The 26,086-nt window shown below is 41.5% G+C and overlaps 1 protein-coding gene across 6 annotated transcripts in view; it reads right to left on the bottom strand.

Annotated features, from left to right (window-relative positions):
• The window catches only part of TCF20 (transcription factor 20), a 115,561-nt gene that overhangs the window by 8,637 nt on the left and 80,838 nt on the right, over nt 1-26,086 (bottom strand). For all 6 annotated transcript variants that reach the window (XM_048934074.1, XM_048934077.1, XM_048934078.1 and 3 more), the window contains 2 exons: nt 7,204-7,297; nt 1,132-1,181 (listed from right to left, as the gene is read on the bottom strand). In XM_048934074.1, the coding sequence (XP_048790031.1) occupies nt 1,132-1,181; nt 7,204-7,297 (144 nt within the window). The remainder of the gene's footprint in view (nt 1-1,131; nt 1,182-7,203; nt 7,298-26,086) is intronic.

Below are 26,086 nucleotides of genomic sequence, written 5' to 3'. Positions count from 1 at the left end.
TCCACACTCTAGGCATAAGTATCATGCTGAATCCATTACCAAAAACGGGAAACAATGAGTCTTTAGAAGAGTCAAGATCCAAAGAACAGCCAAACATGTATCAAAGGACTCAGTCTAGTAGCTACCACTTAACTAGATGTCTTGGTTTCAGCTGGGACAGAATTCTTCCGAGCGTCTGGTACGATGCTGTGTTTTGGTTTGAGGACAAAAACAGTGTTGGTAACACACGGATGCTTATAGTTACTTGCTAAGCCAAGGCTATTCGCAGTGAAGGGCCAAGGAGCTGGTAGGGAACTGAATTAGGACAGCTGACTGAAACTGGCCAAAGGGATATTTCATACCAGATGACATCAAGCAGAAGGAGTTCTGAAGGAGGAAGTTCAGCTCACTGGGGTAGCTGGGCATTGGTCAGGGGATGACGAGCAATTGTTTGCACATCACTTGCTATATAAAATATGTTTATATATATGTATATATATCTATATATGGTCATAACAATATTCCCTGTGCTTTTCTCTTAGGAAATAGTATATCTCAATTCTTGAATTCTACTTTGTTGGTTTTTTATTTTTTGTTTTTATTCTCTCCCCATCCCACTGGAAGAGGGGAGAGTGAGCAAACGACTGTGTGATGCTGAGCTACCTGCTGGGTTAAACCACAACACTAGGACAAGGTATTTCACATAGACAACAATGGTTCACGATGTAGTCTAAATGCTTCAGCTTTCCCAAAGCTGTTGAAACCTTTCCATGAGCTATTACTTCTTCCTTCTTGCACCCTCAGTAAATCCAAGAAAAATAAACCACCACAGTTTCAACAAAGCACTTGAACCGATGCAGTGAGCAGTGTTTTAGTTCTATCACAGAAGGCAGGAAAAGAAGCTGGTTCTAACGTATAAAGAATCTAAAGAATGACTGAGCAGACATGGCAAAATCTTCACTTATCTTCTTAAACTCCCTGTATTCTTCTAAAGTTGATGTGTGCCCCCAGAACATACTGCAAGCACGCACCACAGAAGAAAAAGCACCTCTGATTACAGATGTTATCCAGATATAAAACTATTAAAGCAGATTTAAATACCAGAAGAGGACAGCAAAAAAAACCAGGTCTAATACAGGTGAGGATTCTTACCTTGTGCTTGGGGCACCTCACTGAGAAATTCTCTTCGTTTAGTAAACAATCTAGAGGAGGAGAAGACAGCAACTTATTACATTTTTAATAAAAACCAATTTGAATAACACACCACATGTGTTAATTGTGCTTCTCAGGCAATGTATTTTTCATTCAAATATCTTTTTTTTTTTGTTAGGAATACTATCTTATCAGCACATTTGTCCCTTCCATTCCCAAAGTTGAAGCAATTAAAATTACTACACACCCCTGTGTCACCTGGGCAACCAAACCTAAGCATCCCCAGCCTCCCTAGTCCTCTGTATCCAAAAGAATCACAACAGCAAAACTGCAAATCCTGCAATCTTGGATTCCCTTCATCTACTCTGGCCTTCCTTGCACAAGGAAGTCAAACACATCCACCCCATCCCAAACAGACAATCCCTGCTTTGCAGGTCATAGGAAAATTGTTGTCTTTCATCCTACCCCAATGCCCTGCCAACAACAGAAGGAGAAGGGGTGACTGTCCCTTAGGTATGGTTGCATATGACAGTTTATTTACAATCCCAAATCCTGAAGATCAGTTTACACTTTGACACTATGTCTGGTAGCTGGGTCACTCATGCTGCTCTTGGATCTGCTTCCATGATTTGTGTATGCAAAGCTTCTATGATCTAAGAAACGGTTTAATTAATGATTTAAACCTATTAAAAAAACTGGGGCACCTAAGCAGTGCTTGTTTAGGATTCTACAAAGCAGCTCAGAGAGCTGTGCCAGTGCAGGTGTTGGTACCTCCCATCACCTCCCACACCACGGGCACTGGCTGACACCAGGAGCATTCAGCAAGTTGCCTACCACCTTCCATCTTTTCAACCTATCCAAACAGCCAGCAAGGAAAGCCGCACGATGGTAAATAAAATGTGCTAATTTAAAACGCTCTTAAGTATGTAGCATAACCAGCGCTACCTGCTGTTTCAATCTGCTGGAAGAGTTTAGCAGACAGCAGGAGACTGCAACTAAAGCTTGAGGGAAAGGCTTCCTAGACACCCAAGCCTTGGCAGAGCATCCCTCCGCTATGCAACGTTTATGTTCCAACACAAATGCCTCTGGCCTGAATCAAAGGGAAACAGCGTGCAGTGGGCAAAGTTAATCGAGAGATTTTAGCAAGGAAGAGTAAAACCTTTAATCCTGCCAGGGATAACGATTTCATACGCAGCATTAACAAGTGACAGAAAAGAAAGGAAATAAATTGTTGTTGTAAGGGCAGGAATTGTACATTTCGACTATATTCTGAATTATCACTGTATAATACAGTGATATCATTAAAATCACTAATCATTAAAAACACAGAGCAGTGATCAAAAAATATACACAGCATGTTAGAAAAGGATTTTTTTTTCTTGGAAATTTGACGTCAGTAATGAATGCAGTTCTCTATGTGAAAGGAAGATGGCACAAGTATTAGGAAGGAAAGTCAGACACCTTGCACTTCAGGCTTGATCAGAGAATGGAGCTCTGTTTCTTAAGAAGTTTGGCATTTTTTCTTGTAAATACTGATAGCAATCCCAATTAATGAAAATTTTTTGTTTTTCCTAAGGGACAACTGTAGAAAACCAACTGCTCCCTATAAAAATCAACAGAACAGCAGTAAACCAGAAAAAATTGCTCAACATTACCAAGCTGGCCTGGGTTTCAACTGGCAGTTCCAAGGATTTTACATCACAGAGTACAATTCATCACCAAATCAGCAGACACGTAGCTACCATCAGCTTATCATGGCAGAAAGGGAAAAAGAGCAGAGACTTGTCCTTGTTTGTACAGATTTTTCTCCATAAAGCAGTCAGGAAAAAGCCTAAAGCATTTCTAATGGAAGCAATTTTTCTTCTGCAGGCTTCACGCTTTGTCTCACTCTCTGTGTTCTTCTTGTTCCTCATCTTTAATGATACTTGTGAAGACACTGAATTTCTCTTCTCTGAAAATCCTCTTTATTTTGCTGCTATTCGTTTTTACCTAATTTACAATCACGAAATGTCAGTATGAGCTACTCCCTGTGCTGGATGCTGAGGGTACAAGAGTGCTGCACCATCTGACTGTAGGTGGCAAGGAACAAGCCCAGGGAGCAGATAGCAAATTTCACAAAACAAAGATTCTGTTTCCATGGAGACATCTTCAGGACTAAGTTATCTTGAGACATCACAGGCTCTTTGTAAATTTGGACAGACAAAAGCTAAACACAGACAATGTTAACCACAGTCATTTCCACGTAAAAATTATTTAAGTGGCACTACTAATCTTGATTTTTATGCAAATGGCCAGCAGGAGTTCAGCTGTTTTTATGCACAGTTCTCTCGCACAGAAACACACCCTACACTGCCAGAGATTATTTTGTATGAGAGAAGATTAAAAGGAAGACTGAATTGGGATATACAAAAGCATCTAAATGTACTAACTGGAAGCTTAGGAAGACATATGCCCCGCACAGCAGCCACTTAGTGTCAACAGCCCAAAATGTGGCTCCTCAGCAGGGTTGGCACAAAGTACAGCAAGTAGCTCAAGTGGCTCTCAGGTATTGCACCCTCCAGTCCTTCACTGTAAACGTGCTGCCCTTCACACGATAAGGCACAGCAGCTGACAGGGCACTCGCTTCTAACCCAAGCAACTCAGAGGCTGAGACACTTCAGTTCAGTGCAGCTGCCCAGGCGTAAGACACACACTGAGACTCAGCTATGGCACACTCACACTTCCAGGGATGCCAGAGTCACTCTGTCAAGCACTTAGTGTTTATGACTTGACATACCCTAAAAAGCATTTCAGTAAGTGCTTTTTGGATTGTTTTTTTCCTAAGATACAGAAGCAGTCATATGTATTCCAAAGGCCTGAGCACGTCGTAAATGTCTGCACAAACTTCTGAGGACTCAGCATCATCTCCTCCTTAAAGGTGGCTGCATCCTCCATAGTGGGGCGGCTGACTTCAAAGCAAACTACCACAGGGCTCAGGGAACTTGAGAAATACCTACACCTGATTCACTGCAGCAGCACTGCATCACCAATAAAAAGGTTTATGGCAGACAGCAGGCTGGCGAGAGAGAAGAGAATGCTGATTGGCTTCTCCAGGAAGCTCACATTTTTTGTTTGACTATAAATGAAAATGAAGTCCTATTCCTTACAACTTGTTTCTTTTATACTGACTGGAAGAGCATCTATAGATTAAGACAGCTTGATTATTCCCACAGGTATAAAGAATTGCAAGGAAGGTCTTACTGTCATGTCATCAGGCTGAAATTTTCAATTCCAAGAACGTACGTCAAGCTGGGCTCTTCTGTTTGTTTTGGTTCAACACCTCAGCTAAAGCAGTCTAACCATTTCCTTAAAACTCTTTCATGGAAAAATTATTCTGCCAGTGCTCAACATCCTGGGCAAACTTTCTCTGAAAGACTCTAACAATATTCTGGTTTGCTATGGGACCAGAACAGAATTTTAGCCAAGGCACTCTCTTGCAACTTACCACAAAACCAGCAAATGTCACTCTGTGCAAGGAGGTAAGGGGATTTTAATCTGCACATTCTCAGAGAGATTTCTTCTATTTTAGTAGCTAAATCCTTTGCAATTCCAACAACTGTGCTTCTTCTTGGGCCTTAGATTTAGGCATCAGAGCCAAAAGCTGCAAAGTTGTCAGGGATCCCCTTGAAGGCCCAGGAAGTCTCAAGAAAGGACATGGTCATTTTTCCACCGCAAAATGGGAAGCTCTGGGGCAGAAGGCAGCAGAAGCAAAAAGGCTAATGGGATGGGAATGTGGAGCTGGAGATAGAATGCAAACTGGCAGGTTGCGGAGAGTAGGGCTAAAAGTCAAGAGCAGGGAATTAAGGAGGAATGGAATCAGAAGCATGTGATCCCACAGAGTAAGATGTGAGACTTATGCAAAGACTGAGGGAAGTAAATGGGACTGGCTGGGTTGGGAGGGAATCAGCAGAAGGAAGAGAAGACTACATCAGGAGTGTGTTTCTGCCAGAAGACTGAAGACTAAGAATTAGTGGGATGAGAGGAAACAGAGGAAAAGCAGAATGAAGAGAGGGAGAGGCCCGAGTCCTTGTTCTCAGTAAATCATACTGTTCCTGGACTGAACACAGAGATTCACAAGTTTCATCATTCCTCTACTATTGTTTAAGTATGCTCATGAAACAGCCAAAGGACCCCATCTCCATGCAGCTCTCATCTACCCAGTGGCTTGCAATTTATTCTTGCCATGTTACTCTAAGTGGGTAAACCAGCTTGGAATGGTGCCCTCTGACAGATGGCCACATGACAAAGCTGTGTCTCATGACAGAAGTTAGAGCAGAAGAAAATGAGGCAAGCACAGCCTTGGAACATGAACACAGAAAGCTACTCTAAAAAAGCCTCAAAGGTTACAGTGTCAAAATGAATGTTAGGCAATACCAAATGTAAGGTAGCCCACTTCAACAAATTATACGGTAAACATATTATATTACATTTAGCATGGATTTAATACTATGAATTTAAGAGTAGGACTATATAGTGGTTTTCCATAGAATACTGCCTCTTCCACGCATGGAAACTACTCTTGAGAATCAGTCATGATTGTTCAGTAAATGTGTCATCTGGAGAATCCTACTGCATTTTCTGAAGTGGTGTTAATGAGGAAGATATATCTGAAGAAAAAGGACAATATCTTAATTTTGTTATTGTATTTGGAACACAGAAAACGCTACATCAGGTACGCAAAAAATTCTTATTAAGCACCCTGAATTATTGGGCACATTCACTATAATTTTACCTTGTATCTTCATGGCACAGAAAACGAGAAGTCATAAATCAGGAACAAATCACTAAATACACATACAAGTTTGCTAATGTTCACAAAACTCTTCAGAGATAAAGATTACAGAATTTCACAACTCTACTTTCTGAACTGAGATGGGAAAATTTCACTCAATAAAACACAGAATCACAAAGTGTGGATAATGTAATGTTCATTACTGGAATATCCCTTCATCCTGGGAGTTGAGGTGGAGCCCTATCTATCGAAAAATAAGTCTTTAATTAGGTGCTTACTATGTCCTAAGATACATTCCTAAGAGACCAACATTAAATTTACAAGGACAGCCTTATTTCTGCCCTTTTTTGAGTGTGCAATTTCTGCAACCTGAGTAATGTTTCTTTAACACTGCATTCCATGTACAATCAAGGCTTCTCTATCTATACTGCAGTATTAGTCGTATTCCACTGCAATACTCTTTGTATTAAATAAATTTCTATTGGAATAAAATGCGATGCTCCAATAGGGTGAGATTTCACAGCAAGAAGTGAAATGCAGTCATTCAGAAATGAGCAAACCTACTTCAAGCACTGCAGTATTTGAAAAATAGCACAAAACAGGTGAAGAAAGAAGTGGTCTGCTGTGGAAATGAGATAACAAATTGGGAGCTTGCATTTATATGCCAGTCAAGAGATGCAAACTTGAATCCTTACCTCCTTGCAATTGGACTAAGTTTTGTACAGTGTGAGAAGTGAGTTACGGAGTACTGGAAGAGTTGGGCATTATTTATTCTAAACTGTTTTGTTGGTGTTTTTTTGGTTTTTTTGTTTTTTTTTAATAATCCAAGAATAAAATTTATCTCCAGGGAAAACTTACTCTTATACACAAAATACCAATTCAACCCCAAGCTCATAGCTGAAGATAGTTTAAAACTCAGAACCTCTTATAAATTGTTGTGACATACCTTACATGCATTCCTCTTACCTTTCCTTGTGTCAGAGGAGACTGCACAATCCAAATCTTTTATTCTGTTTTAATTTCCAGAAATCTATTAACAACACTCTAGTGAAGCTTTTTTCCTGCAACCAACTGTTCTGTCTTCTGTACAACCTCTGTTCACATCAGGTAAACACCGCATTCCATAAAGGCATGTGTACTCACAGAACTCCAAACTCCTCCTCTAATCACTGAATAAAAGGTGCAAATTCTGCAAACCATTAGCTTGTCCAATGGTTCTCTGATTCTCTGATGTGATCCATCATCATTTCTGCTACTACATCAGTAGTTAGACATACAGTTAGCATGGCATTTCTTCTTACCTGCATCGATGGCACATGGGTAATGGTATCGGAAGGAGCAGCCTTTGTTGTAGCAGCCTAAGGTGGCTCCTGGTTCCTGGCAATGGGAACATTTCTGAAAGGGAAACCAAGAGATGGCAATGAAGACTGTAACAATAATTCCAAATATGTGCATTTTGCTGGGAATCAACCACGTTGCAGCACACATTTCTTGAGTATCACAACATTATGTCTTAATACATCACAGAAAGAAAGGCCTTTTGAATAAAGGCAACATAAGCTGTTTCAAACGCAAAACTTTTCAGCTGTGCTTAACCAGGCAAGGTAGATCAAATGCTCACACCAGTCATTCAGACAGAACTTGGAACACTTCTCTCAAATCCATCTCACTGACCCATGTTTCAGCACCTGACAATGACATCAGTGTTAAAATTGGAAAAGAGCTTTTTTGAATCTACAGCAGCTTAAAAATGAAAATCAGCATGACAAAGATGATTTAGAGGACACCATTAGTGCAAAAGTAATTTGCTGACATCGGTTTCATCACCACTAGCTGTTCAGGAAGATCAAGGCCAAGTTGAACATTTTTTCACAGGTGATGAAGAAAGGTTTATCTGGAGCAGGGGAAGATGCCATCAAGGAAAAATACCTCATTGTCACAGAAATGGCACTTCTCCTGAAGAAGCGCTCACAGTGCTAGAAAGATGCCACATAATTATTTTCAAAGCAGAAAGATTCATCTGACGAATATGTCCAAGTTCCATTACCTAAATCCTATCACCTCAACTGGTCAGTGATGTATTTGATTGTATTACCAGACAGATGTGAACGCAACAGGATGAAACCCACTCGCCCATTTACTTCCCCTCAAGTGACTTTACAGATGTAGGCCTACAGCGCAGCTCATTCAGACAACAACTCCTCTTACTGAATGGATACAGTGAGTGATTTGCATTAACTAATCTCAGATCCTGATGAAAGCTGGCAAATCAACATTTTGCAAAGAAAAAACACTTAAGTCACATCTAGCAGAGGGCTGAGAGGCCACTCCTATTTGAAAAGTAAAATGCAAGACCAGTGGCAGAAAAACATTAACTACAACTTCTCAGATGTACCTAAGAAACACAGAGACTCTGGGTTTGCTGATAAACATGACCAATACAACATGGCTTCATACACCTGAATGAACACTTCACCTTGAATTCAGGCTATGAGAAGTCACTTTGGTCAATGACTGCACATGGACGAGATGACCTGAAATCTCTCTTCCTTTTGGAGAAACTGTTGTCAAATTACATGCACTCCATCAACTCTACCAGCATGCAACAGCCATACAGCACATGGAACAGATGTGCTTGAACCAGCAGCATACCTGGCACTGCACAAAAGCACCATTTTTCTGCCAAACGAGGAGCCTCATATGCCAGGATGGCTGCATCAGCAAGACAGCACTTCTTACATCCCTTACACACGTGTGGCAGTGCGGGCCTGCAGGACAGACGTGGCCAATGATTACAGCCACAGAGAAATCCCTCACTCTGAACAAACAGGGTTTTGATTGCAGCACTTCACAAAAAACCTAGGAATAGCTGACAGTTGTTGCTCTTCCTGCTATTCTGTGTGATGCAGACAGCGATGACTAGGTTGCATTTAAACGACTGAATGAGGATGAAAGCAAAATTAGCTCCAGCCATAAACCAGGTGGCCCTCTTCAAATCAAAGCAGATGCAACTAGCAGCAAAGCTTGTGAGGCATCACTTCTCCTGACATGTACAACTCTAGTCTCAAATGCTGCCTTCTCTTTTCAGTTATGCCAAAGCTTTTTGAGCCTGATCTTCAACATTCCCTTTTTCAACATTCCGATTTATTACTGTTTCTATCTTCTAAGCAGTGAACGTGTGTCATGACAAACTACTATTTATAATGTAAGGAAAGTACCCCTGGGGCCCGAAAGAGACACCCAGGAAGCTTATTTTTGCCTGTCAGAACATGAATGCTGGTTTCCAACCATTAAAAAAATAATAATAAAATCTAACACAATATTTAAATGCACACTGAAACACATGGACCTCTGGCCAAACAGCAATGTAATTCACTCTCTCACGGGAGTAAAACCGAGTTTCATGTATAAAAAATGGCTCTTCCTGGCTATGAAATCAACCCTATAAGATTATCGTGTACTGGCAGCAGTCCCGGATTCACCTATGCCAAGTATTCACAAAGTGCAGCTCGAGGAGCTGTGGATCAGAGTGCTTTACCTGCAAGCTCTATACTCCGTCTCAGATGTGGCAGACCAAGATTAATTATTCTAACAGGACAGAACCCAAATCAACTATTCTTTTTGAACAAGGATATGAATTTCTAGCGTTGTCCCTTAGAGGCATTCTGTCCTCCCCACTTTATCTCATCTTTGAAGTACCACTGCGCCGTTGCAACAGCAGAGGTCATTCTTCCCTGGAACACTGTGTCCTGCACAGAGCAGTCAACAGGAGCCTATGAACTGCAACAGCAGAGATTAAACTGCAGCTGTGTCAAAGATTTCTTAAAACTAAAAAGGCACATCGTAAGAGCACACTGTGCGATACAGCTGAAAACAAAAAGACCCCTAGCAACATTTTTGATACTTTTCAAACTGTTAATTTAGTCTTTGAACTAATTCTTCATTGCATCGAATGTGGTTCATCCTGCTATTCTGAAACTCACAGTGGGAATATGACTGGCAGATTTTCAATGTGCCTGTAGTGCTCAGCTGAGGATGGGCAGATATTTTCACATGGGTTGTAGTTGGGGCCGATTAGGCAGGAAAAGTGGGTGGTTAAGTTTGCTGAGGATGAGCACCAAGCCTTTTCTTCCCTTGTTTTCAGTCTGCCCGACCAACTAGATTATTGCCAAGGTTACCTGCAGCTACGCCCACAGTAGCAATTCCCCAGCGGACTACAACACCATTGACTGCTCAAGGCAGAGATCATCTGCTGCTGCTGCCTCCCCTGCTGCTGAACAAGTCTCCATTCTGCCAGATGCTTCTGCTTTTCACAAGCCACTGACAGTCTAATGGCCCCGTTTCTCTTACCTCCTGGGACCCCCAACCATCTGCTTCTTCCAGGGGAAGCAGGGGGAACCACAACACAGTAACTACTCTTTTCTTTTGAGTCCTTCTTTCTTGACACACCACACAGCGACTGAACAAAGCAGAAATCCTACAAAGTTATATGGTCTAAAATAACTTAGGAGTTCACCACTGAATTGTTGAAAGAAACGATAACAATGCCACGTACTTTCCAAATGTCTCCAAGTTTTCCTAAAACACACAGAATATAGCAAATGTAAAAAATTGTAGATGGTTTCAGTTCTCATTTGCAAGACGCTGCAGTTGTGCCTTGAAAGATAAAAAGATGCACAGCTCCTGTCAGCGCCTTTTGAGGCTCTGGTGAGAACGATATCCTTACACATTTACATTCCAGAAATAGACAGACAGATAATGGGTACACTGCAATTAGAACACTTTCTAAAACCCAAACAAACCCAGGGAATTTCATACATGAAATAAATAAACTGGGCTCAATGATCTCTTACCATTCTATTTCATCCATGAGCAAATCTAAACCCAAAGTCCACCGCCATCCTGCGGCCACTCACCAGCAGAGGGTAGCAGCCTGCTTGTCACCTCCACAGGAATTAGAGCATTCCCTGCCAGGGTAGCAGCACTCGGCCTCTCATGGGAAGAGAAATTCCTTTTGCTCAGTAAGCAGCCTGCTTAACCTGCCCTGCCTGACAGAGCAGAAAGCTGGTGCTTGGAGCGTGCTTCCAATGGGAGGTGCCAACGGGCAGCAATCATTGCCAGGCAGCTAATCAACTCCTGGCTTAAATTAAAGAAAAAAAGAAGAAAAAGAAGACCACACAGTGAAGATTGATTCAGAGGTCCTATCTCCACAATTCATCTCTGGCCACAGCACACATACATCTCACTTACAATAGGCTGGAGAGACTGAGAAGTGCCATTTAGAAGAGACACTCCATCCCTTGAACTACATTATCAATAGTATTAAAGCCAGATACAACCTCTCTACTCCTCCATGCTATTAGCAGCCCATTTCTTCCTCGTTACAGCTCATCATTCTCTGTCTCCCAAAATGAAGTAACACCAACATGAAGCATGAGAAGTATTAGGACAACCACCACAGCTCAGAGGAGAGGTTCTGATTCACTCACAACACTATGACATCCTCCAGCTGCTTTCCTTTTGCTTCAAGGTTTTTGGGTTGGCTCGGGTTTGCCACGCACTCTATCATTTTTGACTGGAGACTTTATTAGAAGACCTTTCTTGCCCATTGGTTGCTTATTTGAGGTTCCCACCAGTGCCCCACACTCAGGCTTCATTCTAAATTCCTTTCCTCAAAGTACAGCACTGTGTTTCCCCCCACCCTCTGTTTTCTTCCCTTTTCCTTCACTTTGCTCCCCATCCCCTTTTTTCAACCCTTCCTGAATACCAGCGTCAAGAACACATACATGGATTAAAAAGCAAAGTAACCAGCTTCAAAAAGAAAGAAAGAAAGAAAGAAACACGGCATTAATTACAAAGGCAAAGTCTTCACTTTCTACACTGTACAAATTTTCTGTATTTTTTCAATTCTACGCCCCGTTGTGCTTCCTGGCAAGTGGGGCATGGGGAGATGACTGCATCCAGGGAGCTGCGAGGAAAGCTGTGAGATGTTTGCTGCCATACACAGCGGTGAAAAGTGCTGTATGCTGTAAGGGAAAGGAAGAAGTGATTTGGGGAGACTGCTGTTAAAAGGGACTGAGATGGAGAATGATGGTGGGCTGACATTGCTAGGAAGCAGAAGAGAAAGCTTCTTCACTGATGCAGAGATAATGATTAATGAAAAATTGCTTTTGTGATTGGGGCTTCAGATAACAAGCAGCAGAAAAGGATATGGAACGGTTTGCTCCATTTCCTGTAAAACAATTGAAGTTCTCTAAAAAAACATGCACAGAACATCAGAAAAATGAACCCCACAATTAAAAAGAAGAAAAAAAATCCTTCAAACTTGCACTATGAGGAGGTACCACCTCTCAATGGAGATCTACTTCTGCAGCAAGCAAGTCAAGTATGAAAAGAGAAAAATAATCGCAGCAGCAGAATTGGGCAGCTATCATGGATTCAACAAAGTAAGGACTACTTTAGATTTCGAGATTTCAACAAACAGATAAATCAACAATCTGGAAGATGTTGTAAAGCTGTGTTGTAAAGCTGCATGAAGAAACACAGTGAAGAGTCAGAACTGCAGTGCTGCATGGGCTGCTGAAGCACAAAGGGAAGCTGCAGCTCAAAATGGATGGCATGGAAAAGAATGAAATATCAGAGCTAAAAAACATCTTTAAAAGGGAAATCCTATTTGATACACACAAAACCGATTAAACTGATTGCAGTACAGCAGAAGCACTTCAAATGAACAGTGATCACATCTATTTCCCCCAACTCAAAGAAAAAAGAGAAAGTAACAAGAATAGAGATATATTGTTTGTTATGACAAGGAATGGCTCGCAGCAAAGATTTCTGAGGCCTTATGCAGACACCTGGGCTGTTTGTACTAAATCTCAAAACGAGGCCAAACAATAATGTGGAAAAACTTGCAAACTGTGCAAAATTATCCAAGGAAGCCAAATCTCAATGGTAAGGAGCTGCAAAGAAAGATCTTACTATGCTGGGTAACTGCATGATAAAATGGGGATGAAACTTAACATTGGTAAGTACAAAGTGATACACATGGAGAAAAATATTTTCACCTATACATATACACGATTATAGACTCTAAATTTGCTGTTACTATTCATGAGAAGATAAAAGGAGTCATCTTAGACACACCATACAGTACTTGCAACTGCAAAAAAACCAGAACGCAGTTATTAGGAACAGATAATGAAAGCGAGGCCTTCATTATGTCCATGTATTAGTCTTATAATATCCTGACATCCTGAATGGTGTGCGTGGTTCTGGCCACCCTGCCAATAAAGGAATACAACATATCAGGAAAAATAACATAAAGACCACAGAGGTAAGTAGGAATATGAAGAGTTTCCACGTGGGAAGGGAGGTAAGTATTTTGGAAGAGAGGTAATTGAAAGGGGACTGAGATCTACAAATCAAGTATTGTGTGCATGTGGGGATGATTCCTAGCCACTTTCAAGGAGAAGAAGCAAATAATGCAATCATCAGACTGCAGGTTAGAGATCTAAAATAAATCCACTTCTCTACACAACAAATAATTAGACAATAAAACTCAATGCCAAGGGCGGCTGTGGTGGCCAAAAGACAAGTCATTTCAACATCAGATTAGGCAAATTCATCAGGGACAGATGCATCATTGACTGCGAACAGCGATCTGAAAGAGACAACTCTAGAGCTGTTACTGGTAAAGCAGGCAAAAAAACATCTAACCATCTCTCCACACACCCCTGGTTTGCTACCCACCTCCAAAGACAACTGCTCCTGGCCATTGCTGGAGATGGCACACAGCAACAAAATGCTTTTGTACCTGCCCAGAATGGCAACTCCTCTGCAGACCAAGAGATTTAACCAAAATTCCGCAACAAACAACAAAAGTCCCATGATTATTAAAAGGAATGCAGGCACCCAGAAGTATGCTATGAGGTTACAAGCTTTTAAGACTCCTCATCTTGCCTCTGGAACAAGAAGGCTGAGCTCAACTAATGCTATATAAAAGGGCTGAAATCTGATCTAAGCAATGAATTCATGTTCACTGCTCCATACAAGCCTAAGTGCTTCGTTCACTTGGTAGAGCGATCAAAGGCTTAAATGTGCACGAACCTGTGCTAGGAGATGAGACTAGAAAAAGGCTGAGAAATCAAGGAGATACAAACCCTCCCTGCCTCTCAGGCAACAGAAAGAGAAAAACCAAATGGAATAAAAACTGAGTGCAACTGAACTTGAGCAGACTTCAGATACTTCAGGAACACACTAGAACAGATTCAGCAGAACTAATGAAAACTGCTAACTTAAAATGGCAGTGGAAAAGTGCATGTAATTTTAAATTAAGGAGGCTAAGTGTACTCCTCTGCAGGCAGTAAGTTTTGTGTTTTAAAAGGAATATTAATAGCCAAACCAGCATGCCCAAGCAGACCAGAAATGCCTCACTCTTGTTTCCTTTGACAACAAAGTGCCACCCTGAACCAGAGAAACATTTCAGACAACCACTTATGAGTACAGGGATTTGAATTTGCTAAAGCATGCTATTCTGTCTAAAAAAATTACACAGTTTATGTTATCTTGGCTATTCATTTGGGGATTTAAATGTGCAACAATAAGTGCAATTTAGCTAAGAAAAGGTCTGAAAGATAGAAGAAGAGACTTAAAAGAGGGAAAAGAAATTCAAATTTCCAAGCAGTGATTATGTGATAAGGAGATACATGGCTGCAGGAACAGCATGCTCAGCAGAGAGAGCATTTACCCCAGCTGGATTTTTTGCCAGTCCTAGAGTTCTTTCCCAGCCATTTTGGGTATTGATTATGGGAAACACCCAAGAATGTGGCCAATCTCTGCTCAGCACAAGGTCCGATGAACACAGTGTAACACAGCACCGCAGCTGCCTTCAAACAAAGCAGTGTCATCAGGGTGAAGGAAGAGGGTTGGGATAAATTAATTACCAAAAACTCTCCTTCATATAGCAATGCATATTAATAAAACGGCTGGAATGACATAAAAAAATGACATAAAAACTCAATTCTACGTTTGTGCTGAGGAATTTGTTTTCAAGAGGCGATATGAACGATGAGAACAGTCTTTTTCCAGTAAAAATAAAAAAATAAAAAATAAAAAAGATGTTTAGTATTTTTGAAAAATAAATGGGAAGTTAGAAAGGGCCTGCAAAGACCACGACCCCATCGCTTAAGAAGTTAAAGTGTATTATTAAGGGCATTTATCCAAATGCTTCTTGGACACTGACAGGCACAGTGGAGCAACCTCTATGCTAGGAAGGGTGGTACAGTGTCTGAGCATCCTTACGGTAAGGAAAAGACACAAGGAAATAACTCACTGAAGCAGACCTTATTAGTGGCACATCAGAAACAACCGAACAGGCTTAAAAAGTAAGACACTGCTTTTGAGCAGGGCAAACTGTAAATGGAAAAGATTTTGACAAGAGATTAAATACCAGCGCAACCCAGCAGGAAAACAAGGTGCAGAAGGATTCCACTCCTGCTAACAATTCAGTCTGTAACACTGCACAGAAATAAGGCAATTGTCATTATCTATAATAATCTCTGCACGCCGTCGTCATAAACAAAGCCCCACTGTGCAAAGACGCTTCTGTAACGCTGAGCAAAACGCCGGTGGAGGCAAAGGGGTGAAGTGGGAATGACGGGACTGGGAGCGGAGTCTGTCAGCAGCAGGCAGCACATCCCTTCATGGCAGAAATCCCAGCTAGGAGGGCTTTGAAGAAATGCGCAAAGGAAAACAAAGGCAAACATGCAGGTTCTTGAAAGTGACACACTTCATTTAGGGAAGTAGGGGATGCACTAGTGGGATGAGCATCAGAAATTCTTCAAGGCAGATAAAGGAGAAGTATGCAGGCAACTGCTGTAATGAGGAGTAATCTGAGGTGTAAGGAAGGGGGAAGCAGGCAGTTGAGTGTGAAAGAAGCGGGTATGCAGAAAGGATGGCTTAGAATTTTTTTTAACAATATTCCCAATGGATGTTTATTCAATAATAACAATTCTTAGATTCAGATCTTCAGAGCTGTTCCTCAGAGCAGAACACACACCACTGCTGGGTGAAACGTACACTGTGCACCTTGCACATAACTTCTCTAGGAGAAGGAGAAGCCTGCAGAAGACACAAACGTTACTCTGTGGCTAAAGACTGAGTGATGGGGAGATGGCAACTCCTGGCAGCATGGCCCTGAGGAGCAGAGCCCAGAGGGCAGAAACACTCCCCAGGGCCACTGGTGGCTGCTGCCCAGGGGAAGTGAATGCCCGGGAGTACATGTCCCTGTAGTGATGCACTGTCACAGAACATATGTGTTGAGAAAGGAAAAAAGCAGAAAAAAGCTGGAATGCAGGGTCATGAGCTCAAGCAATAGATAACCAGTCACACCCCAGGCAAGTGAAACAAGTCAGTTGTTTCGGTATGCATTGATGAAAAAACCTCAGATATAGAGGAGGTTTTTGCTGTTAAAAAGAAACAATCCTGGTGGCCAAAAATACAATGGGCTTAAAGAAGAATGTGTTAGTTCACTATTCAATAACCACCAAAAAAACCCCCAAAACTACAAACAACGATATGTGTGCTGCTTAAACAGCGCATTACAATAACAACTGCTTTTCTGAAGTGAATTTATTTAAAAACAGCGCAGAATAGGGCTGGCCAAAGACACGTATCACTATCTCCAGTAAACGAGGAGCAGTTCAGAAGGGGCAGCAAATATAAAGAGCAGCAGAAAGTCAAGGCCAGACAACATTCCAGTTGGAATGCATAAAGTGCCAGGGTGGTGGCAGGAGTTCCTCTGAAAGATAGGCTAGATGTTCCACTGGAGAAAGAGCTCCTTTTGCCTAAGGAGTAGTGTAGCTCCCCAAAAAGGGAATAGAAAAAAAAAAGATAACGAACACAGAATCATATTAATGAATCACAGAACAGATTGGGTTGGAAGGGTCCTTAACAATCACCTGGTTCTACCCTTCCTGCCACTGACAAGGCTGCCACCACGAGATCAGGCTGCCCAGATAACAAAGATCTTTTGGCCTTGGGTCAGGACATTGCTGAACCATGATAAAAGCAATAATATCACATAACTACTTGCAAGCTACACCTTAAGTGTTTACATATCTGTGTAAGATCACAGAATCATTAAGTTTAGAAAAGACCACTAAGATCAAGTCCAACCATCACAGTTGATTCCCACCATGCCCACTGACCACGTCCCTCAGTGCCACATCCACACAGCTCTGGAACACCTCCAGGGATGGTGACCACCACCTCCCTGGGCAGCCTGTTTCAACAGGTAAGAACCTATACTAAGATAAAAACGACTCATACGAGCCACAGTACTGGAAATAAATCACTGTGCAAGACCAAGAAGGAATTTCATTTTCACGTGAAGCAGACATAGAATGATAGGGGCAACTTTGGATTTAGTTTATTTCACACAGACACACTCTCTTCTCATTCTTATTCCTCCATCTTTTGAAGGCTCTCACTCAAAAGCAGAAATGCAAGTCAGCAGTAAAGCACTCTTTGTCAGGCAGCGTCAAAGACTCAGAATGGAAAATTCTTCTTTTGGCATTGCCCTTGAAGCTATTAGTCCAGAAAGCAGAATATCACAGAATCACAAGGTTGGAAATGACCTGCAAGATCATCCAGTCCAACCACCCTCCCATTCCTATCAGTGCCACAAGCTACTAAACCGTATCTCGTAGCTCCTCATCCAGGCACCTCTTGAACACCACCAGGGACGGCGACTCCACCACCTCTCTGGGCAGCCATTCCAGTGCCTGACCACCCTTTGAGGGAAAAAGTTTCTCCTAATATCCAACCTAAACCTCCTCTGGTACAACTTCTGGCCGTTTCCTCGGGTCCTACTATTTGCCTGGGAGAAGAGGCCAGACCCTTTTGCACCACAACCTCCCTTCAGGAAGTTGTAGAGTGCAATAAGGTCTCCCCTGAGCCTCCTCTTCTCCAGACTGAACAATCCCAGCTCCTTCAGCCGCTCCTCATAAGGTTTGTGCTCCAGACCCCTCACCAGTTTCGTTGCCCTTCTCTGGACACACTCCAGGGCCTCAATGTCTTTCTTGTAGTGAGGGGCCCAAAACTGAACACAGTACTCGAGGTGCAGCCTCACCAGTGCTGAGTACAGGGGGATGATCACCTCCCTGCTCCTGCTGGCAACACTATTTCTAATGCAGGCCAGGATGCTGTTGGCCCTCTTGGCCACCTGGGCACAGTGTTACCAATATGTTGGTAACTTCATCAAAACTCCTATTCCCCAGGATCTGTCTCTGCACACTTCTACTCAGCAGCATCACTACAGAGCCTGTATTCTTGCCAATCACAGTATGTGACACTTCAAAGGAAGCATAATTAAATTTGAGTACAGGAGTAAAGAGTACATTAAAAAATTCCTAAAATATTTTTATGTACCTACAGTGGAGCTGTAGGAATCATTCTAATGTAAACAATTTCCTAAAATTAACATCTAAAAACTGCTTGTAAAGCAATTGTAAAGCACTGGTTATGCACTGTGCCAGTCTTGAAATTTCAGCGGAAATTCAATTTGGAGACCCTCCTCCATAAAACAAGTTTTAATAAATATGGGGACTATCAGTACATTCAAGCTTGCATCTTCAGCATTTTAACTTACTACAAGAAAAGAGAAAACTAGTATTAGATGAACACATAACATCATCTTCTGTGGGGCTGAATCTCAGTGATACAACAAAAACTTCTGAGTGACTTCACTTTCTTTCTTTTCACATACTCAACTAAAACACACAAGCTCGTACCAGCTCCCCAGTGTGCAATTTAATTATGAATATTTCAAACATATTACTGTTTCAATTTTCAAAGAATTCTACAAGTCTGTCTTGATAATCACAAAATGAGTGTTTTTAAAGCACATTTTGTTGAGTAATTAACAGACTTGTCAAAAGTTGCACAGAGAACTGTGATAGTAGAGGCACGGGCTCTGAAACAACCACAGCTTTCAAAACTCAACTGAAGTACCTGAAGTTGCCTTACTCTCTTACGAGTCTCACACAGATCAGCAGTATCTTCTAGAGGAAGTCTCTATTTCAGAAATTCATGCCAGGACTTTTTCTCTCCCTTCATAATAAAGCTTTTATGAGCTCCACACTCTTCTGTAATCACCAGTGATTTTCTTAAACTTAGAAAGTAAGAATAATGTAAGGAAGGAGTCAAAGGAGCACGAGAAGTTGCATTTAAAACAGCTCAGTGCAAAGTACCAACAGAATTGTATGAAGGCTACTTCTGAAAGCAATGCTTATTTTATTATGTTGGCCCATGATGTCAGCAGCAGATTGTGGCGATACAGCAGAACATGCTGACCCTTCCCACCAATAATCCATTTTGTTGCTGCGTGACACAGGGCAGCAGAGGGGCATTCTGACCAAATGGTGCCTGCCATGCAAGTGCATATGAACCAAAGGTGTGTCACTGAATTCCTCCCTGTGGAAAAAATAGCACCCACTGACATTCATTGATGCTTGCTGAACAGTTATGGAAACTACACAGTAGATGTGAGTACAGCAAGGCAGTGAGCAGCCTTTCAGCAGTGGCAACAGCAACAGCCACGTTCTGGAGGGCCATGTAGATTTTTCTGAGCACAGCACACAGGTTCTTGTTCACTGCTGGCAAAAAAAGGCATTGCTAATGGTTGTGACTACATTGAAAAATAGCTTACATTTTGCTCTACCCAAGAGTGTTATCCCACTTTTTGTATCTGCTGTAGCTTCCACGGAAATAAATAGGAGGCATTACTTTCAGAGCAAGCCAGGTATTTTGCTACAGCAGAAAAAAACTAGAAATGACAAACGTGTTGAATTACACTTAAGTGATTTAACTGTAAATCAGAGAAAAAAAATAGAAGCAAGAAATAGGAAAAATATGTCACTACCACAAGAAGGCCACATAACCAGTTTTTACTTCCAACCTTTCTTTGTATTTAAGCAAAAAAAAAAAAAAAAAAAGCTTAGGACATGGACAATCAGTTGACTGAGGTAAGACTTAAGTATTTAAGCTATGAGAAGTTGTGCAAGCAGCCCTCAGAAGAGATAAGCAATCTATTTATAACACTGCTAGCCTAGGTAGGGGAAAAAAACATTACAGCTGGTACACACAGAGCTCCAGGGATGTTTTGCTACTGCAGCGCTAGTCTTGGGTAGTCACTAGTGTGTGCTAAGTCCTGTAATGTGCTCTTACCAATCATTCAGGAAGTCTGAAGACAACCAAAGTAGATCTACATGATACAGTCACAGTCTCAACACAAGTGAACTTTTCAAAGAAACTGGAGCTATTTTAATCCTTTTAACTGCAGAGAAATGCCTGCTCGAGGTTACTCTGGCTGGCACATCATGCTTTTCCCTGTATCAATGCTGACACTAAGAGTCAAGAAAGCCGGTCCAGCCAATAACAAATAGACTGATAAAAATGTGGTGGAGGCAGTTTACTGCCAGATGAGCTCCCTCCATTAGCTCAGACTCAGAGCAGTAGTGCTGGGAGAAGGAAAGGCATTGGGGAAAAGAATGGCTCCTAGAACCTGTAACAGAGTCTAGGCTGAAGTTACCCCTGTAGTTCCTAACTGTTCCACTGACAGGTCTGAACTAGTGAACCCATGCCCTCCACTCATCCTTCCTCCAACTTACCACACTACAGCAAAAAGTATCAAGAACAAGTGCTCCTCTAGAAATGGCTATTTCAACACTTTAACAAGGCATTTTGAAAAAGCCTTCAGTTGGAGCGAGGAATGGACTAAGGCAACCTATGAGGCTGCAGGAAGAGAAGCTAGTGATACTGAGAGCACAACTGGAAACTTCAGCAGGCTTGCTGAGGAAGACTGTGGTTTTACAAGTTCCTGCAGTGAGGGGGCATCCACAGCCAGACTGTGTGTCAGGTCCAGGCTGTACCGCTTTGATCGTTCACTCCAAATTCTGCTCCTATCTCCCTTCCTGGCTCTACACAGCAGTTGGCTTCCTTCAGCAGCTCGCTCCTACATCAAGATTCACACCCCATATTCCCTAAGCAACCCTGTGCCCCCAACTCCAGCTACATGCCTTCTCAACATGGCTCAATCCACTTACGCTCACCCATAGCTTCAGCAACACAAGACTGCTGTTAAATGCTAATTACTTACTAATGAAAACTAATCATCATGCAATTAAACTTTAATCACTAAGCAGCTGGCTGAGATCCAACCCTTAACAATGAAGGTTCATTAATAACTTTTCTCAAAGTGCTTTATCCATGAAGACTATCCTGTACTTCACATGGAGTCCGTGAGTGTGCATGAAATTCCAATGCAAAAATATTTCTTCTGTTAAGAAAGAAAAAACTAACAACAAAATACAGAACACAGTTTAAAGGACAGTACTGTTTAGGTGACATGTATGGTTTAGGGCACAAGCAGCCTAGACCTCACTCCTGGCTTCCCCCACATCCTCAGGCAACATGTGTGGTACAGACAGGGAGCAGCTCCTCTCTGAGTCTCTTATCTTCACAGTAACATTCAAGGCAAAAATTGTCTTCTGAGTTTTAATTTTTGCTATAGTGTCTAAAATTATTGCAAGAATCCTCATCATAGTTTTATTTTTACCCAGCTCTTCCAGAGAAATTAATCTAAACCCTTTCAGAATACATTTCTCTAATTAATGAGTACATTGGGGTTATATAACCGGGTTTATAATGGACGGATGAAAAGGACTCTTTTCAAAGATGAAAGTTTTTAAATTGCTGTATTGTAACAAATAAAATTACACCACCTTCGGAAAGTTTCTCAGTTATGACCCTACACCATCCCCACTCCAGTCCCAAAGCATTATGCTTCTACAGCTAAGTATTGGGTTTGCTGTGCAGTGTTTGAAGAGCTTTCCATTCCTCTGAATAGTACAACAGTAGTACAGTTGAAGCATTACTTAGCTTACTCGGTGATTTAAGGGTTCAGGATATGGTTTATGTTTAAAAGTAACATTTTAATAAAAAGTCTTACAAAAAAGATATAACAAATTTAATAATCCATACAATATTTTCTAACAAAAAGTTATGAATTTTTACATTCATAAATTAAACTTCCAACCTGACCAAATAAAGAAACAAAATGCTTTGATTTTGAAAAAAAACCCTTAAATCTGCACTTTCGCCTAGTTTTAATCAGTTCTAAAGGTATGAATACAGAGGTGTGGCTCAGAATAAGCTTCTGAAGTTCTTGCATGTCCTCCAACACCTGTTTTTTAGGTAGCAATCTCCTAACGATGGCAGAGGGACACAGCTCAACTGACTACAGCCTGGAATCAGTCTTAAGTTCATGAAGTTAAAACAAACAGCAGCAGCACTGTAAGCCTCCTCCCCAGCTTTTGGGAAGCATGCAATCTTTTTGCTAGCACAGCTTAAAAAGATTCAAGCTAAAACGACACAAATCGATTGTATTCTCTCGCTATGGAGAATTTAGCGTGAGTTTGGCATGTCTACAGTAACACAAGTGACAATCACACAAAAAGGACTGTGCGAGTTTGTGGATAGCCAGACAAAAGCTCTGAAGTTTGGTAAGAAAACTCCAGCACAGAAATTTACATAGACATTTGGAAGCACTTCTAAAAACTACACTTAAGTAATCCATATTTCTAAGTGAAAACTACACAGATTTTGAGAATCCCTGATGCACAATAGAAAGGCCAAAACCGTGGAATGAGCAGTTGTATTCTACATTCAAAAGTTTCCAGTGCTCCTGCCTACAGCTAACATAAGGGCTTAAATATCCTATTCTTCCACAATGCTCCACTGCCAGTACATCTATTTCCTGCTCTGACTATTCCACATGCTAGGCAATTAAGATACAAAACCACATGTGAGCACACACACACACAGCATCCATACTCCAGGATAAACTAACGGCAGAAGAGTCTGCCAAACATGCACAAAAATTACTTCCCCATACTCAACCCTTTATCTTCTCTCTGTCATATGAAATACTGATAACAGAGAGGTCTTTCCTCTCTTCCCAGTATGATCCTTCATGTTCGAGAGCTCAACTAAACTGCATTTCCTGGCACCTACAAACCACAATCACCTATTTGCTGCAACCATTTTACCCAGTTACTACTCGTGATAAAGGAAAGCAAGTTTTACCCCTCCAAATGCAATTAATGATTTTCAGTCACTCCAAATATTGAAATACATGCATCAGAAGTGCAGATGTAGATTCTGTGTGCTCATGTCTTCGGCAGCTAAGGACAGTGATACCAACACAGAGCTGCCGTGAGCTCCACAGCACTGTTCATTCACACCCACAGGCCGCTACCAGAGGTAGGCAGTGAACTGAGATACAACAGGGGCTCTACCAGGCTCTCATCTCTGTGGATGCACACTCACGCACAACAGGAGTCATGACAGCACAGTCAGTTTCAGTAGCACAGCAGATGGCAATGCTTTTCTGAGAAAACTGAAACAGAAATTTGCTATTCAGCCTGTCTTTCAGAATTTCTTCTCCACCAGAAATTTCATGCTTCCTTGTTTTTATAATACTGCAGAAGAATATCAAGGATGCAGCCATATACTGAGAAATTAAATATCAGATTAATCATACTAAGAACTGTTTTCAATAAAGAGCAAAACTGTTTTCAGTTCAGGTAGGGCTGCCACCTGCCAGCTCAGGCTGCCCAGGGCCCCATCTAATCCGGCCCCAGCACTTCCAGGGATGATGCAACCAAAGCTTCTCTGGGACTCTGTCAATGAGAACCAAGAACGCAAGAGCACTCAGGTAATGGGAGATTGGACCTTGAGATTCCATGGCAATTGTCTCTTGTGTGGTCACAGCACGCTAAAAGCTGCTGACAGTAACAGGCAATGTTCTCCATCCTCCCCTTTTTCAACCACTGCTTACAGGTAGTTTTTAAATTTGTTACTGGTTTCCCCTCTTTTCACCTCCACATTAGAAAATTCACCAGCTCCAGTGACACTTCTTCCTACTCTAGAAGCTTTTTCCTTATTATTACAAGTCTAGATATAAGAAACAGAGGTTTTCCTTCCCATGTTTGCCAGACACGCAGCCTTTGAAGCACATTATTACTTCAGCTGAACCCTGACCTGATGTAGAACCTCACTCGATGGGTTTTTTGATAGAATTTCAGCAAAGAAAAATTACAAAAAAGAAAAATGTGCACAACCTGACTTCTTTGTTATCTAGAAAGGATAATGAATAAGAGGACAACAATTAATCTTCCAACAACCCAAAAATGTAAAACCATAGGACTACAACACTTCTGAGTAGTGGAGTCCATTTTGTGTTAATGCAATGCAGAGGTTATAAATACTACCAGTGGAAAGGCCCTGATCAGCCAGATGGAGCCCACAGTTCAGAGAATAAGTTGATGGAAATGGCTGATGTGGCAGAACGGACTCCCCTGTCTTGTCTGGTCTTCTGATCAATTAGGAGGCTAAAGATCAACCCACTGCACCAATGTGTAAACTGACCAGTCTGCTACAAGGGAGACAACAGGAACAAGCAGCTTTCAAAGACAAAGCAGCAGGATCCTCCTCCTGGCAGCAGCTCCCTCCTAGCCTGGCTTACGGACAACAAAGCACACCTGCGCCCAGTAAGACATCCAAAATAAAACTGACACCTTCAGACCATTGGCACTATGCTATTTAGGTTTCTGGGACTAGAAACTGTTTTGCCAGTGGTAGCTAACCTTGCAGTTTTCTTGGTTTGTACTCAATTGCTAGCTGAGGCATCTCAGTCACCATGAGTTAAGAACCTTTCAAAAGCAATTACTTGGGGCACACAGCAACATTTTTGTCAGGCTTTGGTTTCTCAGATCCGACAATACAGACAGCTTATAGTGATCCCTCTAAGGACCTTTCTTTATCCGACTTATAGCTAGGATCCCAGAAGGCAGACGCACACAAATGCAAATAGTTCTGTGAATGCAACAGAGTAAACATCATATGTATGCAACCCTTATTTCCTTTATGGCACAGGTTTCCCCAGACAGGTACTTTGGCAGATTAGCTAGCAGGAGTTTGAAGTGATCCAGAACAACTTTTCTGTGCAAATCCAACGTTCTCCAGGAAATCTAGGAAGCATATATTAAATCCATCTCTAGTCCAACAAGCCACCAAAGGTACACTGAACACAGCGTACGCTGAAGCAAGAAGTTTCCAAGGATTTCTTCCTATCTATGAGGATTAAGAGTCGTCAAGATGAAAACAAAGTAGAAATCAGTGAAAAAGGCATTACATTCTTCAGAATTCTTTCAAGAGATCTCTAAAAGGGGGATAAACAAATTTGCGTTTCAAGGAGCACCTCATCAGAACCAAAGAGCTAAGATTTACGTTCATCAAGGTCAATTCTGACAATGATAGGAGGGAAGAAGAACAAGCAGAAATAATCCCTGTGCTAGGCCACAGCCTCTGCCTTGGAAGAAAGCATTCAAGCACCAGCATGCCACCTCCCAGTGAACAGCCTTTAAGAAAAAAAAATCAAAACCAAACAACAGTAGAGCTGTCTATGTCTCTAGAGTCTACAACTGTGACATAAAGGTTCTTTGGATTGTTCCTCTCCCTACCTGCAGCTTCTTAAATTTAATTCTGAGAATGAAGACCATCCATTCTTACAAACATTAAGTCTGCTGAGGGCCAACACAGCTTCCTAATTTTGCCAGCTTCAAAGTAACCAAGACTCCAGTTTCTCATGAGCAGGAAAACAAAGGGAAGATGAACAAGGAAATAAAGTGTTTTCTTAAAGGTATTTACAGCAAAGTGCATGACACTTAGATTTCCAAATCCATAAATGCAAAGAAGTAGTCTGGCATAACTGTAAGAAGAGATGTAAAAACAAACTGAAACATAGGAAGAATACAGATATACTGTATCTTACCAAGTAAGGCTAGGAATCCTTAAATGTTCTCTGCTACAGAAAGACTAGCCTCAAGGTTCTCCATACCATAAGGCAAAAATATTATCCTCCAATGATTGACTTCAACCATGGTGTCCGATCACCTTCAATATTTGAAAGCAAATACTCTATAGGTGATAGGTCCATCCAGCCCTACAGACACAGCAATTCCTCAGTTCAAGATCTCTTTAGCTCTCAAACGAAAAATACCTAATAGAAGAACATCAGTTAGCACCCCTACTATGGTCTAACAATGAGCATTAAGAAAGAAC

This window comes from Lagopus muta, chromosome 1 (assembly GCF_023343835.1).
Source record: "Lagopus muta isolate bLagMut1 chromosome 1, bLagMut1 primary, whole genome shotgun sequence".
NCBI lineage: Eukaryota > Metazoa > Chordata > Aves > Galliformes > Phasianidae > Lagopus > Lagopus muta.
Note: the sequence above shows the minus strand (reverse complement) of the source record. Positions and strands in the feature narration are given on the sequence as shown.